At 39.3% G+C, this 20063-nt stretch overlaps 1 protein-coding gene across 2 annotated transcripts in view; it reads right to left on the reverse strand.

Annotated features, from left to right (window-relative positions):
- The window catches only part of npnta (nephronectin a), a 126145-nt gene that overhangs the window by 33067 nt on the left and 73015 nt on the right, over positions 1-20063 (reverse strand). For both annotated transcript variants that reach the window (XM_033974743.2, XM_055223876.1), the window contains 2 exons: positions 8298-8417; positions 3897-4016 (listed from right to left, as the gene is read on the reverse strand). In XM_033974743.2, coding sequence (XP_033830634.1) covers positions 3897-4016; positions 8298-8417 — 240 coding nt within the window. The remainder of the gene's footprint in view (positions 1-3896; positions 4017-8297; positions 8418-20063) is intronic.

A 20063-nucleotide genomic window follows, 5' to 3' on the forward strand; every position in this document is an offset into this window, starting at 1 on the left:
CTTCATGCCACAACGTTACCACCAACTCCAACAACCCCCAATCCCACATTTATCGTCCCTGTCACAACTTCCAAAAAGAACATTGGTATTCAGACGTTAGTGATTGTTGCCTTTTGGTGTGTACACGTTTTAAATATGTAAGAAAGCCTGCAGCACAGCTCGGGGGCTGCCAGACGCCTTGCATATAAACAACGTAACAATGGAGAGGCTTGTCTTTGGCTTTTTCTGTCTGTGTGTTTGTTGACGCTATTACGTTACACTTGTAGACACCCACAAACTAGCCAATTTGCGTAGCTTTGCGTTTACCTGCAGGGACTCACTGTGGGTGGGGGGTTGCGTGCATCGGGTTACACCAGGTTAACCCTCTGCTTTGTCCTTGCGTGGCTCACACTGACAGAAGCTAAAGGTTGCATGTTTTCATTTTCAATAATTGTGTTTTAAATCTGGCCATTTGTCGATAAAACATGAGGAAAGCTAGCTTGATCTTACACGACATCTTATTGAGTTGGCAGCTTCAAACCTGCTTGCAATGGCACTATGCAATGATCGCACATCTGGTCCGGTACTTCGCCCTTCTCCCGAGCAGCAAATCTTTACAAATTGCCTTTAAATCCATAGAAACCCTTACAGCACATACATAATGGACAATATTATGTTAGGCAATTGTGTTGGACTTGACAGCTCTACTGATAAGTTTAGCAATTTGCAAGAAAGAAGGGAGCTTGTGAAATATGAGGCCGACTCGGAGGCTGCGCAACAATGCAAAGACATCAATAAACCCTGTCGTCAATTAGGGAGGTTTGTTGCAATCCCGACACCGCACCAACAACAAGTCAATACTTCTAGTTAGACGTGTGTCTGTTGGGATTGTTGGACGGATCTATTACTGTGCACAAATAGGTGAGGTTGTTTCTCCAATTCAATTTCAAATACTTCCATCGTGTTCTCTGCGTTGGATTCTCATTGGATAACAAGAAGGGAAATGCCTGAGGACCTATGATAATGTGAAGCTTCATGTGTTTATTTGTTTTATTGATTTGCGCAGAAATGTACAGCGTTGAATAAACATACATCAGCTACACTCGGATAAATGACGTTTTCGGTTTCACCAGAGGGCAAGTAAACGTTGCAATTTGTCAGTAAAGAAGATGGATAGATGGATAGATGGATATATGGTAGTAAAAAGTACTCAAATACAAGCCTATATACAATTAGCAAATGGCCTAAAATGTAGCTAACAAATACAAAATTAACCAGGGCTGTCCTATTGAAATTCTGAGATCTTGTTTTCAAAAGAGTCCTAGCCAAGAACTAACAACACAATCCCTAGACAAAACATTTCATATAAAACAGACAGTTATAAAACGCCCAAAATAAAACGTTAAAATTACTTTAAAGAGCCAGTTTTACACTATTCTCTGTGTTATAATGTTGTTTTCTCATCACAAACAGACCTGGAGTTGTGTTTTGTTTCATTCACTCATTTAACACATAAGTTCTCCTTTCAAACAGAAAACACTCTGTGATGTCATCATGTGGTGATACAGGAAGTGCTCCAGTATGTTTTTAAATTCCATACACCTTCACTAGAATCATTTGGATGATTTAAGACCTAGAATTGCCAATTTTTACTTAACAAAAGATTAAAAGGAGCTGTTAATTTAAAAAAAAAAACAACTACCACTTCATGACATCACAAGGTGGAACAGAGCATTTTGAGCTTTGGAGATGTACAGACTAATAATAAAGTGTGTGAATGAACCAAAATACAACTCGAGGTGTGTTTTTGACGCGGCAACAGCACTGTAACAAGACTTAACGCTCACAAGAATCCATTTTGTGTAATATAGGACCTTTAACGCTGCCTTCAGTTTAAAGTGACGCTTTTACAACGGCAAAGTATTATTCAAGTTGACATAAAAGCACACTGAGAATACACAAACGTAGCTATGTTAACTATAACTCACACAGATTGCTGAGTTTGTAGACTAAATAACAATCCATACTTGCGCTAAAAGAAACCGCACTTTCAGCTACTAAACGCTGCACACTTTTTCAAACTTGCCATAGCACCAAGAGTAATATCCCCACCGCTATTCCAACCATCCACAGCGATTCTCCGGTTACTATCCCTTCTGCAAATATGATCCAGTCACCATAAAACTCCCCATAAAATATTAGCCCCGGTGCGGAAACATTCCATTTAAGTGTCGCAACACCTGCGGAACCCCCCTCTGCTGCCCACCCACCATCAGTCTTTATGATGAATGTCGCACATGCCTCGCTCCCCCTCCCCCCCAACCCCCCGTCGGAGAGTCCTGAGTCACTGAGACGGACGAGCCCCCGACTTACAAGCTCTCTTTATAGGTACACAGGTTAAGTGTCCTAACTACCTCCTCCGTGGGCTGTACTTAGCAGCGTAAGAGCGTTTCACAGTCCTAATGTTTTGATCATAGTTGTACACGCAGAACGATTACATAAAAGGTTGTACGATTGCGCCGCTCTCTTCCAAGGTTATTTCTTTGGCAAAACATTAAAGAGGCAATGAAGTACAAATTCCGCAAGTTCTTTTCTGCGTTTAGCTTTAAACTGCAGAAGTGCTGGAGAGTGATCAGTTTTATTAAAAAGTATGTTGAAGTACAGAATAAGGGTGGTGTAAAAACATGGGGGATTTTATAAACTTGTTAGAAATGATTTTTCTTAGTTTGCTTCGTCTGGTTCTTTAGTATCTACAGCTTTTTCTTAGAGGCAAAGAGCATTTTCACAGCTTCCGTCTGACCCACTTTGCATCTTGGCCAGTTTGGCGCAGGTCTGGTCTTTCTTAGCACAGAGCCTGTCCAAACAATATTATCAGTAGTTTAAGGTAATATTACACAGTGATGGACTTTGTTTTAAAAATAACCATCTGGATAAAGTCAGCTTTTGTGTTATTTTCTGTGGAACCAAAAGTAGATTTACCGCGTGCTATTTGTCTGACTTTATAGCAAACATTAGACTTTATCTGGTGCAAAAGCTTTAGATTTTTGCCGTGACAATTAAGAATTCACAATATTTTTGAGTAGGCCGGGTAGTTTAAAGGTACCCGGACAGTACTACGTTAAAAGATTTGGGTACTAGTACTGGAAAAAACTAAAAACTAGAACCGAAAACTGGTACCGAATACCTTTTCATTTACGTTTTGATGCTAAATGTGTCCTGGAAGATCACTATAAAAAGCTACAAAGTGATATCACCATAAATTAACAATAAAATAAATGCTTTTCTCCAAATAAACTTTTAAATGGAACTTTATCAGTCTAAACGATGATATAGGAATACTACGTCCTAAAAAAGTTCCGTTCAGAACCTGGTACCAAATATTAGGCGTAATGGAAACGTACCCAGCCCTATTCTTAAGATAATTAATGTGCAAAATCCTCAAAATGGCGCCAGTAACAGGAAGTATTTAAAGGTACCAGGACAGTACTAAATAAAATGATTTGGGTACTAGTACTGGAAGAAATTACCAGATACCTTTTCATTTAAGTTTTGATGCTAAATGTGTCCTGGAAGATCACTATAAAAAGCTACAAAGTGATATCACCATAAATTAACAATAAAATAACAACTTTTCTCCAAACAAAAACTTTTGAATGGAATTGTATCTAAACAATGAAATAGGAATAACATGTCCTAAAAAAGTACCACTCGGAATCTCAAGATAATTAATGTACAAAATCCTCAAAAAGTCGTCAGTAACAGGAAAACGCCATGTGATTTCAACAAATGAGTTCAGTAAAGAAACGATTCAACATGGCGCATATGTAGAATGCATTATGTTATTGAGTTTGTCGCAGTAGTGAAAGTTTATGGCTGTACGGTGGCCTCATGTGCTCATAAATACAGTGCGGACATACCCACGCAGGTCCGCCCGTCCGGAGCCAGCTGGAGCCCGGGTGATGGACACTGACATCGGACCTCTCCTTTCAGCACCTCGCAGCCGTACTGGCAGTTGGCCATACCACAAGTGCGCGCATCTGAGGAGACAGGCAAAACACATTAACACACGGGGCAAGGGTGGGGTTCAGAGGGGCTTTCATCTCGACAGCGTACAGATTTAGAGCTCAGTAGAACATGAGAGGCGCTCTGGGAACACGCATGATGTTAGCGCTGATCCTACAAGAACTGCTGAGAGGGAAAAGCTGGTAGTGACGTCCTACGGATTGACAGACATCTTTAAACTTAAATGTGCTCTATGTAGGGGTCTGCTGACTGCTTCTGTCCGTAGAGATGTTAGTGCTTTGCTTGGAATGTTTCACAGTATGGCATTGCATTTAGTTATCTGCATGAAGAAAAGATGATACGAGTCAGATATGTTGAGAGGCGACATGAGGATGTATGTTTTAAAGCAGCAGAATCGAACATTTTCAGAGCTTTTAATCATGTTATTGTACCTGAGAAGATGTCTGTGCTATAGCAAATGACGAAATTTATATCCGTTAACTGGACAAATCGTTGCTTCTTTAGTTCTGGGGCTTGGATGAGCAGCGAAACGTCTTCACTTTCACGACAATTTGTCCAGTTGACAGATTTAAATTTCATCTTTTGCCATGTTATAGTAGTTTCCCTTCTCATTTCCCCTCTCGAAGTTGGTTTTGCAGTGATTCGTGCGTGTTGGAACAATCTCTAATCTCTTATTTTCAGGGCGCCATATCCTCGTTTTCGCTGCCACCGGCAAACACCCACTGCTCTGTACTTACTTCGTTCTTCAAATTTATTTTCTTAATCGATGATACGCACAGGATTCAGCAGCGTCGCGTAGTCATTTCGGTCCAAAAAAACCCCCCAAAAATCTGCTGTTCGTTAGCGCGATCTGCAGCTATCGGTAAAAGGGGCCGGCACTACACAGCTCTTTGTTGTGATGACGTTTAGGATAACATCTACTCACTGCTGTTTTGTAACGCGGAAGGCAGTGGACTTATTTCTTGTATTAAGTCGTTTTAGATGAATATTGTGATTTAAAATGTGCAAATTATAACCTAATGATCCACGGGAGCCACAGATTATAACTATAGATCCTCTTTAAGACAATATCTAGTCATAAAAACAATACAATCATCTAAGAAAACCTCATGACGTTAACTATATTTGACTGAGACTACACTATTCCTCTGTACTAAGCAAAACAAGTCTTAGCTGTGGACGCTGCATGCTGCAAATAGCACCGGGGTCACCCTCACTCATTTCCTTATTACACTTTCTCCTTGTCCCAGGGCCAGTGAGCTTAAGCAGAGCCTCCTCTCTCCACTGTTTCTCCTGCCTTCCTCTGACCTCTGGGTTCTCTTATTAGATTCTTGGCTGCAGTCACCCCCGGCTTCACTTCTCAGGCCCACTTTCAATATTACGCCTCCCCCCCTCCTTGCCTCCCCTGTGTTTTTGTTGCACCGACCTGGACCGTCACCAAATAATGAGGTAAAGGAGTGCACACTTGATAGCCGAGGCCCTTAAAGAGGAAATTAGAAGTGGGTGGAGGTGCCGTGGGGAGAGGGGGGACGGTGCGGGGGAGGATGGGGGTGGCTGATTAAATGCTACAGTGGTCTATTGATCCGGCGGATGAGGCCTCAGCACAAACCCAAAGTGGAGAGACTACGCGACTGAGACTGTCTGGAGTGATGGGCAGGAAGAGACGTTAATGTCATTTGCTCTGATAAAATATTCCTCGGTGTGTCTTCTTTGGTTCTTTAATTAGACTCTGAATAGAATCAAACTCGCACCTGGCAGCAGCAAAGTGCATGAATTTGAAGAAGCTGTATAATCACCTAACACTGAATGGGGAGACTAATTATCACTACAGGAAAATGTGAAAATATCATCTTCTCTTCGAAATTTATCAAATTCAAAAGTCTTGGGCGACATCTAATGGTGAATTGACCACAGACAAATCCGGAAAATAGTAATAAACAGTGAGTCATAAGTAATTAAACGAACTTTTCTGACGTAATTGTTGTTGTTGCCTGCGTTTTCAGCACATTAAACAGGGCCGTCGACAGAGATTTCGGGGCCCCGGGGGTAAGAAGCATCACATGGGCCCCCCTCGAATATAAATTAATAGGGTGAAAGTCCAATTTTGGGCCCCTAAAACAGACCCGTTTAGTAATATATTCACACAGTAATAACGTCGTAATCTTTGCCTTTTATAATAAACCAGAAAATATCGCAAATGGTAAATAGTCACGTTTTTGTTTGCCGCTTTTCCACCTTCACGACTTCCACGTTCATACACCGCACACACAAAGGGCTAGGAGTGTTAAGTGTCTTGCCAAGGACGCAAGAACAACAACAACAACAACATTATTCATCTGTGGGAGCTAGAATCGCACCGCCAACCTTTACTTCTATTCATTTCCAGCTCTGGGTTGCGTGCGTTTGTCTTACAGGATCATAAACAAACACGCCGTCCCGTCTGTCCATCTTCCATATGCAATAACGCCGGGTGAAAACGCGCTCTTACGTGGCGACAGGTACGGACACCAGCTCTCGGTCGGTACCTCGGGGCAGCTAATAAAGAAGTGGCCATGCAGCGAGGGTGTGCGGAGATGGGGTTTCGTTCACATTTTTCATTTTCGATCTGCGAGGGGGCTTCGCAGGGGGCTTTAGAACTGCGGGCCTGTTACAATGAGGTGTATGAACGCAGGCTTTAATCAAAACAGTCTATCACCGCACTGTCACTGGGCCTTTCATGGTATGTGCTCCATATTAAACCACCGCGCTGTGCTATGCGATGAATGTATTTGAACTGAGACCCCTGCAGGAGATTATTCAAAACAAATTGAATGAAGGAAATGTATTAATTCCAGATGTTTGTGTCCTCTGTTTAACGTTGCACCTAATTAAACTATTTACTGTGCGTATTGTATTTGAAGAATCTGGGGGATTAACAGCTTTTGTACAAGGATGTAGGATGTACTGGCACAACATTGTATTCACGAGAAGCTACTTATTTTTGGACTGTTGTGCTTCGACTACAAAATAAGATGTTAAAGTGGAACCAAACACTTAATCCTCTTTTCTTCCTACTTAACTGTGTAAATAGTGTTTAAACAGCATTATTTATTGTTTCTGGTCATTTTTTGGGGGGGTTTCTTAGCGCAAAATAGGTGCAGCTTTGTGGTCAAAAACATAAATCTGTGTGTGCTGCCTCTTGGACTTGTACTTGGTGACATCACACAGCACTGCCCTGATTATAGCCCAGTGTTTCCGGTTTTATATATATATATGTATTCTGCAGGGGCGGAGTTTGAAGTGTGGATACCTGCTTGACATCACCTCAAACAGGTCTCCACAGTCCAACTTTAGTGTCGTCTTTCCCCATTTTTAGAGCCGACTTTGGTCTGTTAAAATACACTAAGAATAAACTGTACCGGAGTCATATTTTGCGTAATCGTTCAGGCCCCTAATGGCTACTCTCACACCTATTAGCGAACTGGCTAGCGCTATTGTTTTCCTCGTTTTGATTTAAGTCTTTAGGAGGATGGAGTTATAAACAGATGATAAATGATGTCCAGAGCCTTCATTCCTGGTCAAAGATGGATTGTCCAGTCGACAGAATTGAATTTTTCTCTTACCGTGGATCATAACTGGACGACTGAAGGATTACGCAGACATCTTTAATCAATCTTTTATCCAGTAGAGGGAATAAGTGGCATTTTCCATGATCAAATACCACACTGCGTTCTTTTGATTTTAGGAATGTAACAGTTTTCTGAAGAGAGTTTCTTTTCAGGACGTGTATTTACTTCAATGGTCTGTACTGCTCTTTAGGAAACTCTGGCCTACTTATTTATGCATTTTAGTCTATTTCTTTAGATAAAAAAGTGACATAATGTGGCTTTGAAGTCCATTCAATTTGGATTCAGAATCTAGGTTATTATTCAACAGCGTGAACCTCATCCTAGCGAGGAATCAGACACGGAAACACGAGAATCACATGGAATCAACTATAACGTTATGAAAAAGAGCTGAAGGTTAGGGAGTTTTGTGAGCTCTCCTCTCATCCTCTCACTTTTAATATTTGATAACAGATTTGATGCGTTTTTTAAAATATATTATGTAGTTTGTCACGAATCTTTTTGCTAATGCTAACGCCAATGCTGTGTATTTAATCATAGGCCAAACACATTGCTTCTTTGTTCAAGTTTGGTGACATTTTTGATCCCGTCTTTACTGAAAATATTTGGACTATACTTGTACTTTGACGTTATCACAGAAAACACAAATAAAATATATATAGTATGGATAAAAAAGCATGTGAGCCTCACTTCCACAGCTCCCGTCGGGCATGAGCATGTATCCGTTGAGGCAGTAGCATTTGAAGCTCCCGTACGTGTTCATACATCTGTGTTTACAAGGCCTCGGCTTCAACCCGCACTCGTTCAGATCTGCAGACACACAAAAAACAGAAAACACACAGGTGAGTGCGTGGGAGACCAGAGGAGAGGCCAAAAAATGTGTTTGAGAGTAACATTACTTCAAAACAATGTTATTATTTTAACTAAAAGTACAACGTAGTGTTCTGAGAAATAGTGGGAAAGTATTTGGGGAAAGTAGTATTCAAGTAAAAGTAACTTAAAGAGTAACTGTCTGGACATAACATCTGATCTATAATTTGAATTTAATGTAATTTTAAGGACAAAATATGAAATAATCCACAAAATCTGGTATTTTCGAAGGACAAAAAAAAGGAAAAAGGAAAAAAAAGACATTACATCTGAAAGAGCCCTGCACAAAAAACAAATGTTCAAATTATTTTATTGTGTTAACATAAAGCTATTGTCTCACAGTGGGAGGAGTAACTAAAACTAAGTAAGAGAGTAAGAGTACTATTACAAAAAATATTACTCAAGTAGGAATGAAAGTATGCTGCTAGAAAAGTACAGTAAAAACAACAATTTCTTCAAAAAGTTACTCAACTAAATGTAACCGAGAATCATCTCTGTGGAAGAACCCAGCAAGCTAGCAGCCAGGGGTCAGAGGTCAGGGGTCAAACCGTCCCCATTCATTTCAGGTCTCGGGGCAGTTCACATGTGCGTCTTTATGTGTCTGTGCATGTGTGATTCAAAGGCATGGAGGGGGGGGGCGTCTTTTCGAGGAAGTGAAGCGCCGCCGTGTCAGAACAAGCCCAGCTCCCCCTGTTTGATGATTTAACAGGAAGCTAGCATCACCCGTCTACCTGCCCATTAGCCGCTCGCGATGAAAGACACTACTGTGCGCCCTGACTCAACAATACTCGGCTATCAGCACTTTGTCCTCCGAGATAACCACTGTCTGCTTTTATAGACGCTGCCATGGTTACCGATTAAAGAAACAAAAACTATTACTCCCACTACTCTCACCTTGTCATTTATGTTATGATGCTATGACAAAATGAACAGTCGTGGGTGTGATTATAGAAATTCACACAAGATAACACCACATGAAAGATTTAACGGCACGTGTAATTGATGGCTTGGTTAAGAAAGGAACACCGTGTAACTTTATGGAGTTGGCAAGCCACCTGCGTGATTCTATGGAAATACAAAGTTCAAACCATAGTTCAGGACATTCGCCATGGAAATAAATAAGTTTAATGCCATATTGTGGAAGATTAAAGCTGCAGAAACAATATTTCTATGGAAACAAGCACGAGGAGTGTTTGTGGAGATGGAAACCCACGCAGAGTAAGGACACAAGTTTTACAGTACAACCAAAACAACATGAAAAAAACATGTATTTATTTTGGTCTGTTTATTTGGATAAAAAGTTAAATACTGTGGCTTTAAAGTTCCTTCAGTTGGCAGTCAGGACAGTCAGATACATATGCAGATGCACTTACAACATGGACCGGGGCTGTCAACACCATGTTGGTTCCATCAAATGATTTGTCTATGGCTTTTGATTTACTTTAATGGAAAGAGATGATTATTAATATAGAACAAAAAGCACAAAATTACCTAAAAACTGACTTACTACTGATATTTTTGCAAGCAAGTTTCTTTAGTACACTATTAACTAGAACAGACATGGGCAAAGTACGGCCCAGGGGCCACACACGGCCCTTTGGGCTTATTAATCTGACCCGCCGAACGTGACCAAATTATATTAAAATAGATAAGAGTAAACCTTGTTCAAAGTTTTTCTGCTGTGTTTATTTAACTGAAACTTTATATATATATATATATATATATATATATATATATATATATATATATATATATATATATATACACACATACTGGCCCCGCCCCTCTGTCAATTTTTAGAGCCCCTTGTGGCCCGTGTGTCAAAGTGTTTGCCCGCCCCTGAACTAGAACCGATATGGCCACAGGTGGCAACAGTTCCATGATGTTGTAACTAAACATTGCAGGATATTAAGTTAAGACCATAGACTGTATATATAAATGGAGCTAACCTGCTAGCCAACACATTTCAAATATGGGTGTGGGATTATGGGTGGGCTTCAGGCTACATCGACTCTGGCTCCAATTCATTTTGTATTGAGAAACTGTGGCTCCTCTCTCCATAACTGCTGCTATCAGCTTCGTCATTTTTGTCTTAAATGTTCGTATTAACTCGCTCTATACGATCCTGGAAATTTGCCCCTATAACCACTCGCCTCGATGAGCTTCATTTAACTGGAGCCAAATGCTGTGGGTGACATCACGCTCTCTTAGTCCACTTCTTTATACAGTCTGTGGTTAAGACGTCTGAATAAATCAAAGGGGGAAAAAGTAGAAGTATTTGTACCCTTAACATTCAATAAATCATTCAATTCGATCTAAAATGATCCCACTTAAAACCACAGGAAGAAAGACATAAGATCAAATTGAAGGTGCAGCATAAATATAACACTCCTGGTTGTTGTAGCATTAAATTACTCTGAGGTAGCAACAGCCGCCACTTTCACTGTTTTCATTGAAACAGCAGGACCACTGCAGAGGTCAACAGCCACGGTGGGCCTGGTAAATGATCTAGTGCTGCCTCAATCGATGCGCTTATCCAAGAAGAAGAGACTGTTTAGAGTGTTTGAGAGCGCTGTGTGGTCCAAGAAATCTTACAGCACGTGGATTATTTAAATTAGGTGTAACGTCGATCGGGTAAGAAACAATCAATCAACAATCAATACGTTATTTGTAAAAAGAAACAAAAAAAAAAGAGGAAAGAGGAGAAGATGAAGAGTGTTATTATCCACTGATCTGAAGGTTGGCAGTTCAAATCCCGCTCTTGACGTAAACATCAGTGGTTTTCGGTGCGATTCTAGCTCCCACGGATGAATGCAGTTGTTGTGTCCTTGGGCAAGACACTTAACCCACCTCGCCCCTAGCGCATGTGTACACTGGTGTATGAATGTGTGTGTGAATCAGTGAGTGATTCCTTGCTGTAAAGCGTTTTGAGTGACTTGAAGGTCGAAAGGGCTATATAACCAAAAAAACTGACTATTTAAATGAAGAAGAAGAGAGAAAAAGAAAGAACAACTACTCTTTTTTACTAGTTTTGAAAGCGTGTTTAGCTGTACATAGATTTTCCTTCTAGATGAGACATGTCCAAACTGTGGCCCAGGGGCTAAATGTGGCCCTCAGACCAATTTTTCTAGGCCCTCAAGCTTCTTCTCATTGGCCCATGTTACTTTAAACAGTACTTTTTTACTGTACATTTCTAAAAATCTACTTTAACAAGGCCATGTCAAATATTTAATGTGTTCCATTGAGGATGTAAGCGTGAATAAAGGTCTAGTTTTTCAGTCTAACTTGTAATAATAATGCAGATTTGAAGTATTCACTGTATTCACGACCAGTCTATGGCCCCTCTCAGCTTTGTCTGTCCTTTTATATGTCGCCCTTAATGAGAAACGTTTGGACACCCCTGTTTTCGATGAATAGCTACAGAAAAAATCCAAAAAGGAGTACCTCATGGATAATGGGCAATAGTTATAGGTTTTTAGTCTGACTTTTCACATATGTTACTGCTGGTTTCTTTTTAACTTTTTCCATTTCTAAGCACGGTCTGAACTCCGTGGATTTTGGCATCACAGCGGTTGAAAGTGAAAGAGTGAAAGAGTTCATGGGATGACTTCAGTTCAATAAGGCCTTGAGGGTAAAGCTTAGTAACTACTTAATTAATACCCGAACCATTACTTCAAACACTAACCCTTTCATTAAGCAGTTGCTAAGCCTGAATCATTCTTTTTAAAACTCTCCATTTTAAATTAGGGTTTGTAGGTAAACGGTCACATTTTTATAGCACTTTTCCACGTTCAAAGTACTAAAAACCCTTTATATCAAGGAACATGTCACCTATTCGCACACACATTCATACAACAACAGCATTAATATCATCACCACCATTATTTATTTATTTATTTTTATGTCGAGATGTCGGATTCTTTAAGGCTATAAATAGTGTAGTCATTATAAAGTGGTACCAAAGCATAAAATATCATCTTAAAAGACCAGCCAGCAGATCACATATATATGTTCTGGTCCTGTCGTAAACTTGCCCCCTTCTGGTCTGATATTTTTGAAGCATACACAAAGATTTTTGACGAAGCTGTTTGCCCTAAACCATTTAAGTGCTATATTTAGGATTGCGCCCATTGATCGCTCTGTATCAAGCAACGCACGAGATGTTAAGTCTTTTACTTCACTCATTGTAAGAAGAGTCGTTCTACTTAACTGGAAACAACAATCCCCACCTACTTTTGTTAGATGGATAAGAGACGTTATGTATTTTTTTTAATTAGAAAAAATTAAATACACTTTAAAGAGAACTACACAGCACTTTTTAGAGACCTGGACTTCATTTTTTAATTATTTTGAGGGACAAACACCTCTCAATGAAGGGAACACTGACTGATTTTACCTGTACATTTTTATTTATTTATTAATTTATTTAGGTTTTATTTATTTATTTATTAATTTATTTAGGTTTTATTTATTTATTTATTAATTTATTTAGGTTTTATTTATTTATTTATTTAGGTTTTATTTATTATTATTATTATTATTATTATTAAATGTATTTATGCATTTATTTTCAGTATTGTATATTTCGTCCTTGCTGGGTTGTTTTTTTTTTTTTTTTGTAATACCATTATTTATATGATACAATAAAAAAAAGTTAAAAGTAAAAAAAAATAGTAAAAAGTACCAACATTTAGATACAGCTTATAATTGGTCATTATATAACTGTTGGTTGAAAATATAAAAATATTGGTCTAGTACATTCAATTTCAAACTTTTATTGTCACTTCCATAAGAAATAAAAAGTCAAAGTTAGACCCTCAAACTCTGTGTATTGAGTAATATAGGCCCAATACTTTTAAGCCTTATATTAAACACATTTTCCCTCATCTCCTCTCTGAGTCTATGTACATTCGAGTGTGTGTACTGCTCCACGCTCTCTTCGGCCGGCGGTTTGACTGACAGGTTAAAATGGAAGCGCTTCCGCATTAATACTATCCGTTCCACCAAAGTCACAGTGTCCTCCACTTTCACCGTCTAGTCTAACTGATTATGAAGTCATTACCGAGTCTGCACCTGACAAATGACACTCCTTGTGGTAATTGGACACTTTGTTGTCAATGTGTTTTATACGGGGGAACTTAGTAGAGCTATCGGCTGCCGTTTAAGCACTGAAACTCGAAGAAGACGGAGTTAAGGTTTTTTGTTGGTATGTTGGAACAGAGCAGAGGGATTTTCATGTCAGTGAACACAGAAGTCTGGTCACACCTGGTCGTACTAAAGGAGAGTGTCACGTACTTAACAGAGAAGAATAAAGTTGAGCCTAGAGACTTAAAGAAGATAAACTGTGCTCGATAATTATAATCTATGACACTCGTGGATCGTTTTGTTATAATTTGAACACTTTAAACCTCAATATTCAGCTAAAACGACTTAATAAAAGAAGAAAAGTCTGCAGTATTAGAAAAATGTGGTGCCCAGTGAGAGCTGAAGTCGCCGTAAACGTCATCACAACAAAGTCATGTCGTCTGCTGTATGAATGCAATGTACAGTTATATAAATATCTACTTTTCTTTTATATTAATAAGCATTTGTGGAGCTAAATTATTCCCTGTTTTGTTTCTGTTTTTCCTTGAGTGATGCAGAAAAGAGACTGTCTGTGTGAGTGCTCATGTACACTACCTGTCCAAAAAAAAGTTGTCACCAAAAAATAAATAAATAAAAACGTCGCACACGCTAATATTTCGTTGTTCCGCCTTTAGCTTTGATTATGACACGCATTCGTTCTGGCATTGTTTCGCTTCTGCAATGTCACAAGATTTATTTCCATCCAGTGTTGCATTAACTTTCCACCCAGATGTTGCATTGATGCTGGTCGAGTCTGACGCTGCACAAAGCTTCTCCAGCACATCCCAAAGATTCTCAATGGGGTTAAGGTCTGGACTCTGTGTTGGACAATCCATGTGTGAAAATGACGTCTCATGCTCCTGATCCACTCTGTCACACTTTGAGCCCGATGAATCCTGGCATTGTCATCTTGGAATATGCCCGTGTCATCAGGGAAGAAAAAAATCCATTGATGGAACAACCTGGTCATTCAGTATATTCAGGTGTCAGCTGACCTCATTCTGCTGAATCTAGACCGGACCAACTGCAGGAACACCAACATATTTGCTTAGTTAAATCCAGGTGGTGACGTGCTTTTTGTCCAGGCCGTGTGTGTTAGCATGCACGGTGACCTCCTCTGGATAGCTGCACATCACACTACTGAGCTGCAGATTTTTTTTTTTCATTCGTACCAAAATGTCTACACCACACTGCCAAATCCCACGCATATCACCGTTTAAGAAAATAAAACTGGAGACCGGAGTAAATACAGAGCAGTGGGCGTATGCCGGTGGCGGTGAAAATAAATATATGGCGTCTTGAAAATAAGTGATTAAAGGTTGCTTAAAAATGTACGAATCAGTCCAAATACAACTTTGAGAGGGCAAATGGGACAGGAACAACTCTAAAAGTTAAAAGCTCTGAAAAGTCGTTGCGTAAGACGTTTGCTTTAAGACAAACATTTGGAGCCAAATGTTGAGTTGGATTTTACTCAAAAAACACACGAAAAATGGGGTTAAACTAAAATTAAAATGCAGCAAATGCAAAGTGAACACTGAAGGTTGGGAACTAACGGATCACCATTTATAATTCAAAGGCTGGAAGTTCGACTTAAGTCTTATCAGTGCTTTTGTTGTGTCCCCGGGCAAGTCATTTCACTAGTGTTACCTATGTATGAATGTAATGTGTATGAGTGAGTAATTATCACAATGTTGGGACTAAAACCTGTATACACACTCAAATCATGGGTGCAAAAATCAGTTCCCTATGACATAAACTTGTGTGTGAATGGGTGAGTGGTTTACTGATGCTTTGAGCCATGAAGGTGGAAAAGAGCTATATAAAAATGTGCCAACTTACCATTTTATTATATGATCAACAACATGGTTTAAAGTTGAGATAGTTTAGCTCGTTTAGGTTAAGGTTAAGCAAGTAGTAACGGGTTAAGGTCAGGATCGTTTCCAGGATATGAATATCCTTGGCATGATCCCTGTCTGTCCTGCCCCTTTTTGTTCTTTCTCCCCTCCCTTCTGTGTCTGAGCCTGGAGCTGGGGAGGTTAAGAGGAGCCGGGACCTTACACTCGGCACCAGATCGTCCGCAGTTCATGTTTTTTTTCGCTTTTCGACTTTGCTAAACTGGATACTTCACCAGATCCCGCTCCCTGGACCCGCTCAGCTCTCCCGTCTACCACCCTGCTCTTCTCTACTGGTACTGTCCGTCCCGTCTCAGCCCCTGGTACTCACGCTCTACCCTTGGGTCACGGCAAACACCCCGCTCCCGATTCACTGATTAATCTACCATCATTTTTGCACTTTGTCTCTGTCTTTTTGGTCCCTCCTGTCAGATGTTACGACAGTCCGTAGCAGATTAGCAGCCACGTGTCCATCATAGCCTTTTCTATCATGGCTGAACTTGTCTAGACGCTGGAAGAATTCTGTTATAAATTGAAATGTATCTAATAATTAAATTCACACATGAACACTTTTGAATTAAATCAGCAGAGATCACGTCTTGAAACAATTATCGGCTACGTCCAATTCCTGTCTGCAAACTGTGTCTCCATTATATCCCTACACAGATGTGCCCGAGAGTTCAACTTGTTTTACTTACAGGGAGTTTTAAATATACAGTGACAGGCAAATCAGTCTTCCATAGGAGATTTTGATTATCAGTCTTACATCAAACTAAAACGTCTCAATCAAGTAAAGACTGAAATTATAAGCAGACAGAATAATTCAACAGCCCACTCTCTGGCCTCGTTTGCCTTTTGTTAGCATAAAAGCTACAATTACTTTCTCGTACTTTCAGAGTCATTTATCAATCATTTATTGGGTGGACCGCACAGTGAAATGTAGAGATGTCAATTTGAAACTTTTATAACGTTACTGACTTAAAGCAACGGAAAATATGCACAAGATCTGCTCCTGACAAGAGGCCCCAGTGGCTTTGAAGGATGGGTCAAACGCAGAGGATAAATCTCTCTACAGGGACAATAAAGACTGACTTTAAACATGCAAAATGGTCATGGTAAGTGCAGGGAGCGGTACACTGGAGAAACTAAACAGCTACTCCGTAAGAGGATGTACCAACCCCGGCGTGAGAGCTCCTCAGGACCACAGTCTGCTGTCCGTCTGCTTCTCAAAGAAACTAACCACTCCTTTGAAGATAGTGAAGTTCAGATCTTAGAGAAAAGAAATGGTTTGAGAGGAGCGTTAAAGAAGTTATTTTTGTTAGGAAAGACAATCCTTCCTTAACCCTATAGCGGGGGATGCTATCATCGCCGATAGAGGGCGGTTGCGGACTTTCCATTACTGTAACTCTCATGTCGTGCTCTCATGTAAATTCAAATGACGTCTCAAAGCAGAGGCATGTGACTCTTTAAATATTTTACTGTCATTACGGTAATCTGCCTCTGTTGTCCCTCGAAAATGATGAATCAAAGTGCTGCAGGTGCTGTGGGGATTTTCAAAGTCACTTATTTGATGTGTCAAAGAAAAAATACGGATGGATATGTAAAATAGAGGTAGTTGCGTGAAAAAATGCAGTACATTCTAATACTTCCTTTTACATGATTTTTATGGCTAAAAAAGAATAAAAGTCTAGACGAGCTATACTGGTCTATAGTGTGCTGAGTCCTTAAAGGGTTAAACAGGAATGGGGACCTGAGACATCATCTCTCACCGATCTACGACTCTATCCTCAGACCCAAAGCAAACAGGAACAAAGAGAACAACATTGCAGGTTGAATAAGCTGCTTCAGTGTAGTTAGATCCTCCTTCAGACAGATATAAGTCAGTGTTCACAAGTAATCTGACCAGAACTGAAGAAGCGGCTTCGACGAGCAGCGAAACATTTTCACTGCTACAACGCTCTGTCCAGCTGACACATTTAAATTTCGTCTTTTGCTACGGATCGGACCTGGACGACAGGGTTTACACAGACGTCATGGTAAATGGTCAAATTTGGTCAAATGTTTATATATTTCCACCTTCAGGGCACTCAAAAGCACTTTACAATCAAGGAACCACTCATACACCAGTGTACACAGACTCTGGGGGCGAGGTGGGTTAAGTGTCTTGCCCAAGGACACAACAACAGTATTCATCTGTGGGAGCTGGAATCGCACCGCCAACCTTCGGATCAGTAGGTGACCGCTCAACCAACGACGTTTATGTCGAGAACGGGATTCAAAACGCCAAACTCGTTACAGAATTTAACATTTAGGTGTAGATTGGACAGAGTATGTTTGTAGGTGAAAGCTTGAACACAAATAAGAAACAAGAAAACAAACTTTGCCAATCTAATCTATGTATCTAAATAGGTTTTGTCTGGCTGGGATTAAATGTGTAACACTTGACCTACACGCACAATATTACAGAATCCATTTTCCCAACCATTCGAAGACATTTCACCCTGTGGGAAAACCCAAACAAAACCGGGTGAAGCGAAGTACCCTCTGCATTGGAATGGTGACCCAGTTATCCGAATCATTCCCACTATGAATATCCCCACTGGTTTCTGGGATACAGCACAACATAAATAATGGGCGGGTCTAGCTGCACCCACTTTGGAGATCGTTTTCATCGTCGCTGCTTATAGCCCGATACATGTGTGGAATCCGTCGCTGGGGTTCCGTGCATTTTTAACATGCCGTCGATTAAAATGGACGAATGATAGAAGAGATGCTCTGATGTGTATTCATAGGCTTCATTCAGCTATTACTGGATTGGCCTACTAAGGTTAGGTTAAGCCGGAGGGAGGTACGTCAATAGAATTAAACTTAGACTTGACATGGGAACAAAATATAGCCATTCTGAAGAACTTAAAAGGGCGCTCTTTGGGACGGTCCCAAGCCGGGATAAATGCATGAGGCAGTGACAATGTAGGCAAATTATTACAGAAGATATACACTTTTGTCTGATGTATACTGCAGTTATGATCTAAGACACTTGAGTACTAGAGTACCTAGAGTACTTAGGTAAAAGTACAGCTACAAAGGCAAAAAGGTACTCAAATAAAGGTAAAAGTATCACATAAAACATCTACTTAAGTAAAAGTATTGGTCCAGAGGCAAAAACGTTACTCAAGTAAAGGTAAAAGCATCACATAAAAAATCTACTTAAGTAAAAGTACTAGACCAGAGGCAAAAAGTTACTCAAGTAAAGGTAAAAGTATCACATAAAACATCTACTTAAGTAAAAGTACTAGACCAGAGGCAAAAAGTTACTCAAGTAAAGGTAAAAGTATCACATAAAATATCTACTTAAGTAAAAGTACTAGACCAGAGGCAAAAAGTTACTCAAGTAAAGGTAAAAGTATCACATAAAACATCTACTTAAGTAAAAGTACTAGACCAGAGGCAAAAAGTTACTCAAGTAAAGGTAAAAGTGTCACATAAAACATCTACTTAAGTAAAAGTACTAGACCAGAGGCAAAAAGTTACTCAAGTAAAGGTAAAAGTATCACATAAAACATCTACTTAAGTAAAAGTACTAGACCAGAGGCAAAAAGTTACTCAAGTAAAGGTAAAAGTATCACATAAAATATCTACTTAAGTAAAAGTACTAGACCAGAGGCAAAAAGTTACTCAAGTAAAGGTAAAAGTATCACATAAAACATCTACTTAAGTAAAAGTACTAGACCAGAGGCAAAAAGTTACTCAAGTAAAGGTAAAAGTGTCACATAAAACATCTACTTAAGTAAAAGTACTAGACCAGAGGCAAAAAGTTACTCAAGTAAAGGTAAAAGCATCACATAAAAAATCTACTTAAGTAAAAGTACTAGACCAGAGGCAAAAAGTTACTCAAGTAAAGGTAAAAGTATCACATAAAACATCTACTTAAGTAAAAGTACTGGACCAGAGGCAAAAAGTTACTCAAGTAAATGTAAAAGTATCACATAAAAAGTACCTGTTTAAAAATGTAAAAATACAAAGTGTTGTTCATTTGTTAAACTGTTAAATGATGATGATGATATTTATTAAAAATTATATATAGTAGCAGTAAAACAGTAATAATATGAATCAATTTCTTAGTTTTTCTTATGAATTTTGTGTATTTTGTTTTGTTTGCTCAAAGCTGAAGTTAGAACTCAAAAACTTTAGTCAGGATGTTACCACGAATATGGTAAAAATAACAAATGAAAAGTAGTTTTTTACTTTTCAGCGCAGTTCAAAAATGTAGTGCAGTAGAAAGAACAGATACCTGCTCGCAAATGTAGTGAAGTAAAAGTAAAAAGTACCTGCTAAAATGTACATTTAAGGCACCTACAATTCTACTAAAGTACAGGGCTTTACTATGTGGTGATCCCAAATATTTTCAAAGGTATTTTTAAGAGATAATAAACAGGTTATTGTTGGATGTTGTAGTGGAAAAAATATATTAATAGTGGAACTTGTTGCATCTGATTAACTTTATGACACTGTTGATGAAATTAAATATATTGTAGATTAAAGAAATATTACAGATATTCAACGTAGCGCG

Source organism: Periophthalmus magnuspinnatus, chromosome 1, assembly GCF_009829125.3.
Source record: "Periophthalmus magnuspinnatus isolate fPerMag1 chromosome 1, fPerMag1.2.pri, whole genome shotgun sequence".
In the NCBI taxonomy this organism is placed as follows: Eukaryota; Metazoa; Chordata; class Actinopteri; order Gobiiformes; family Gobiidae; genus Periophthalmus; species Periophthalmus magnuspinnatus.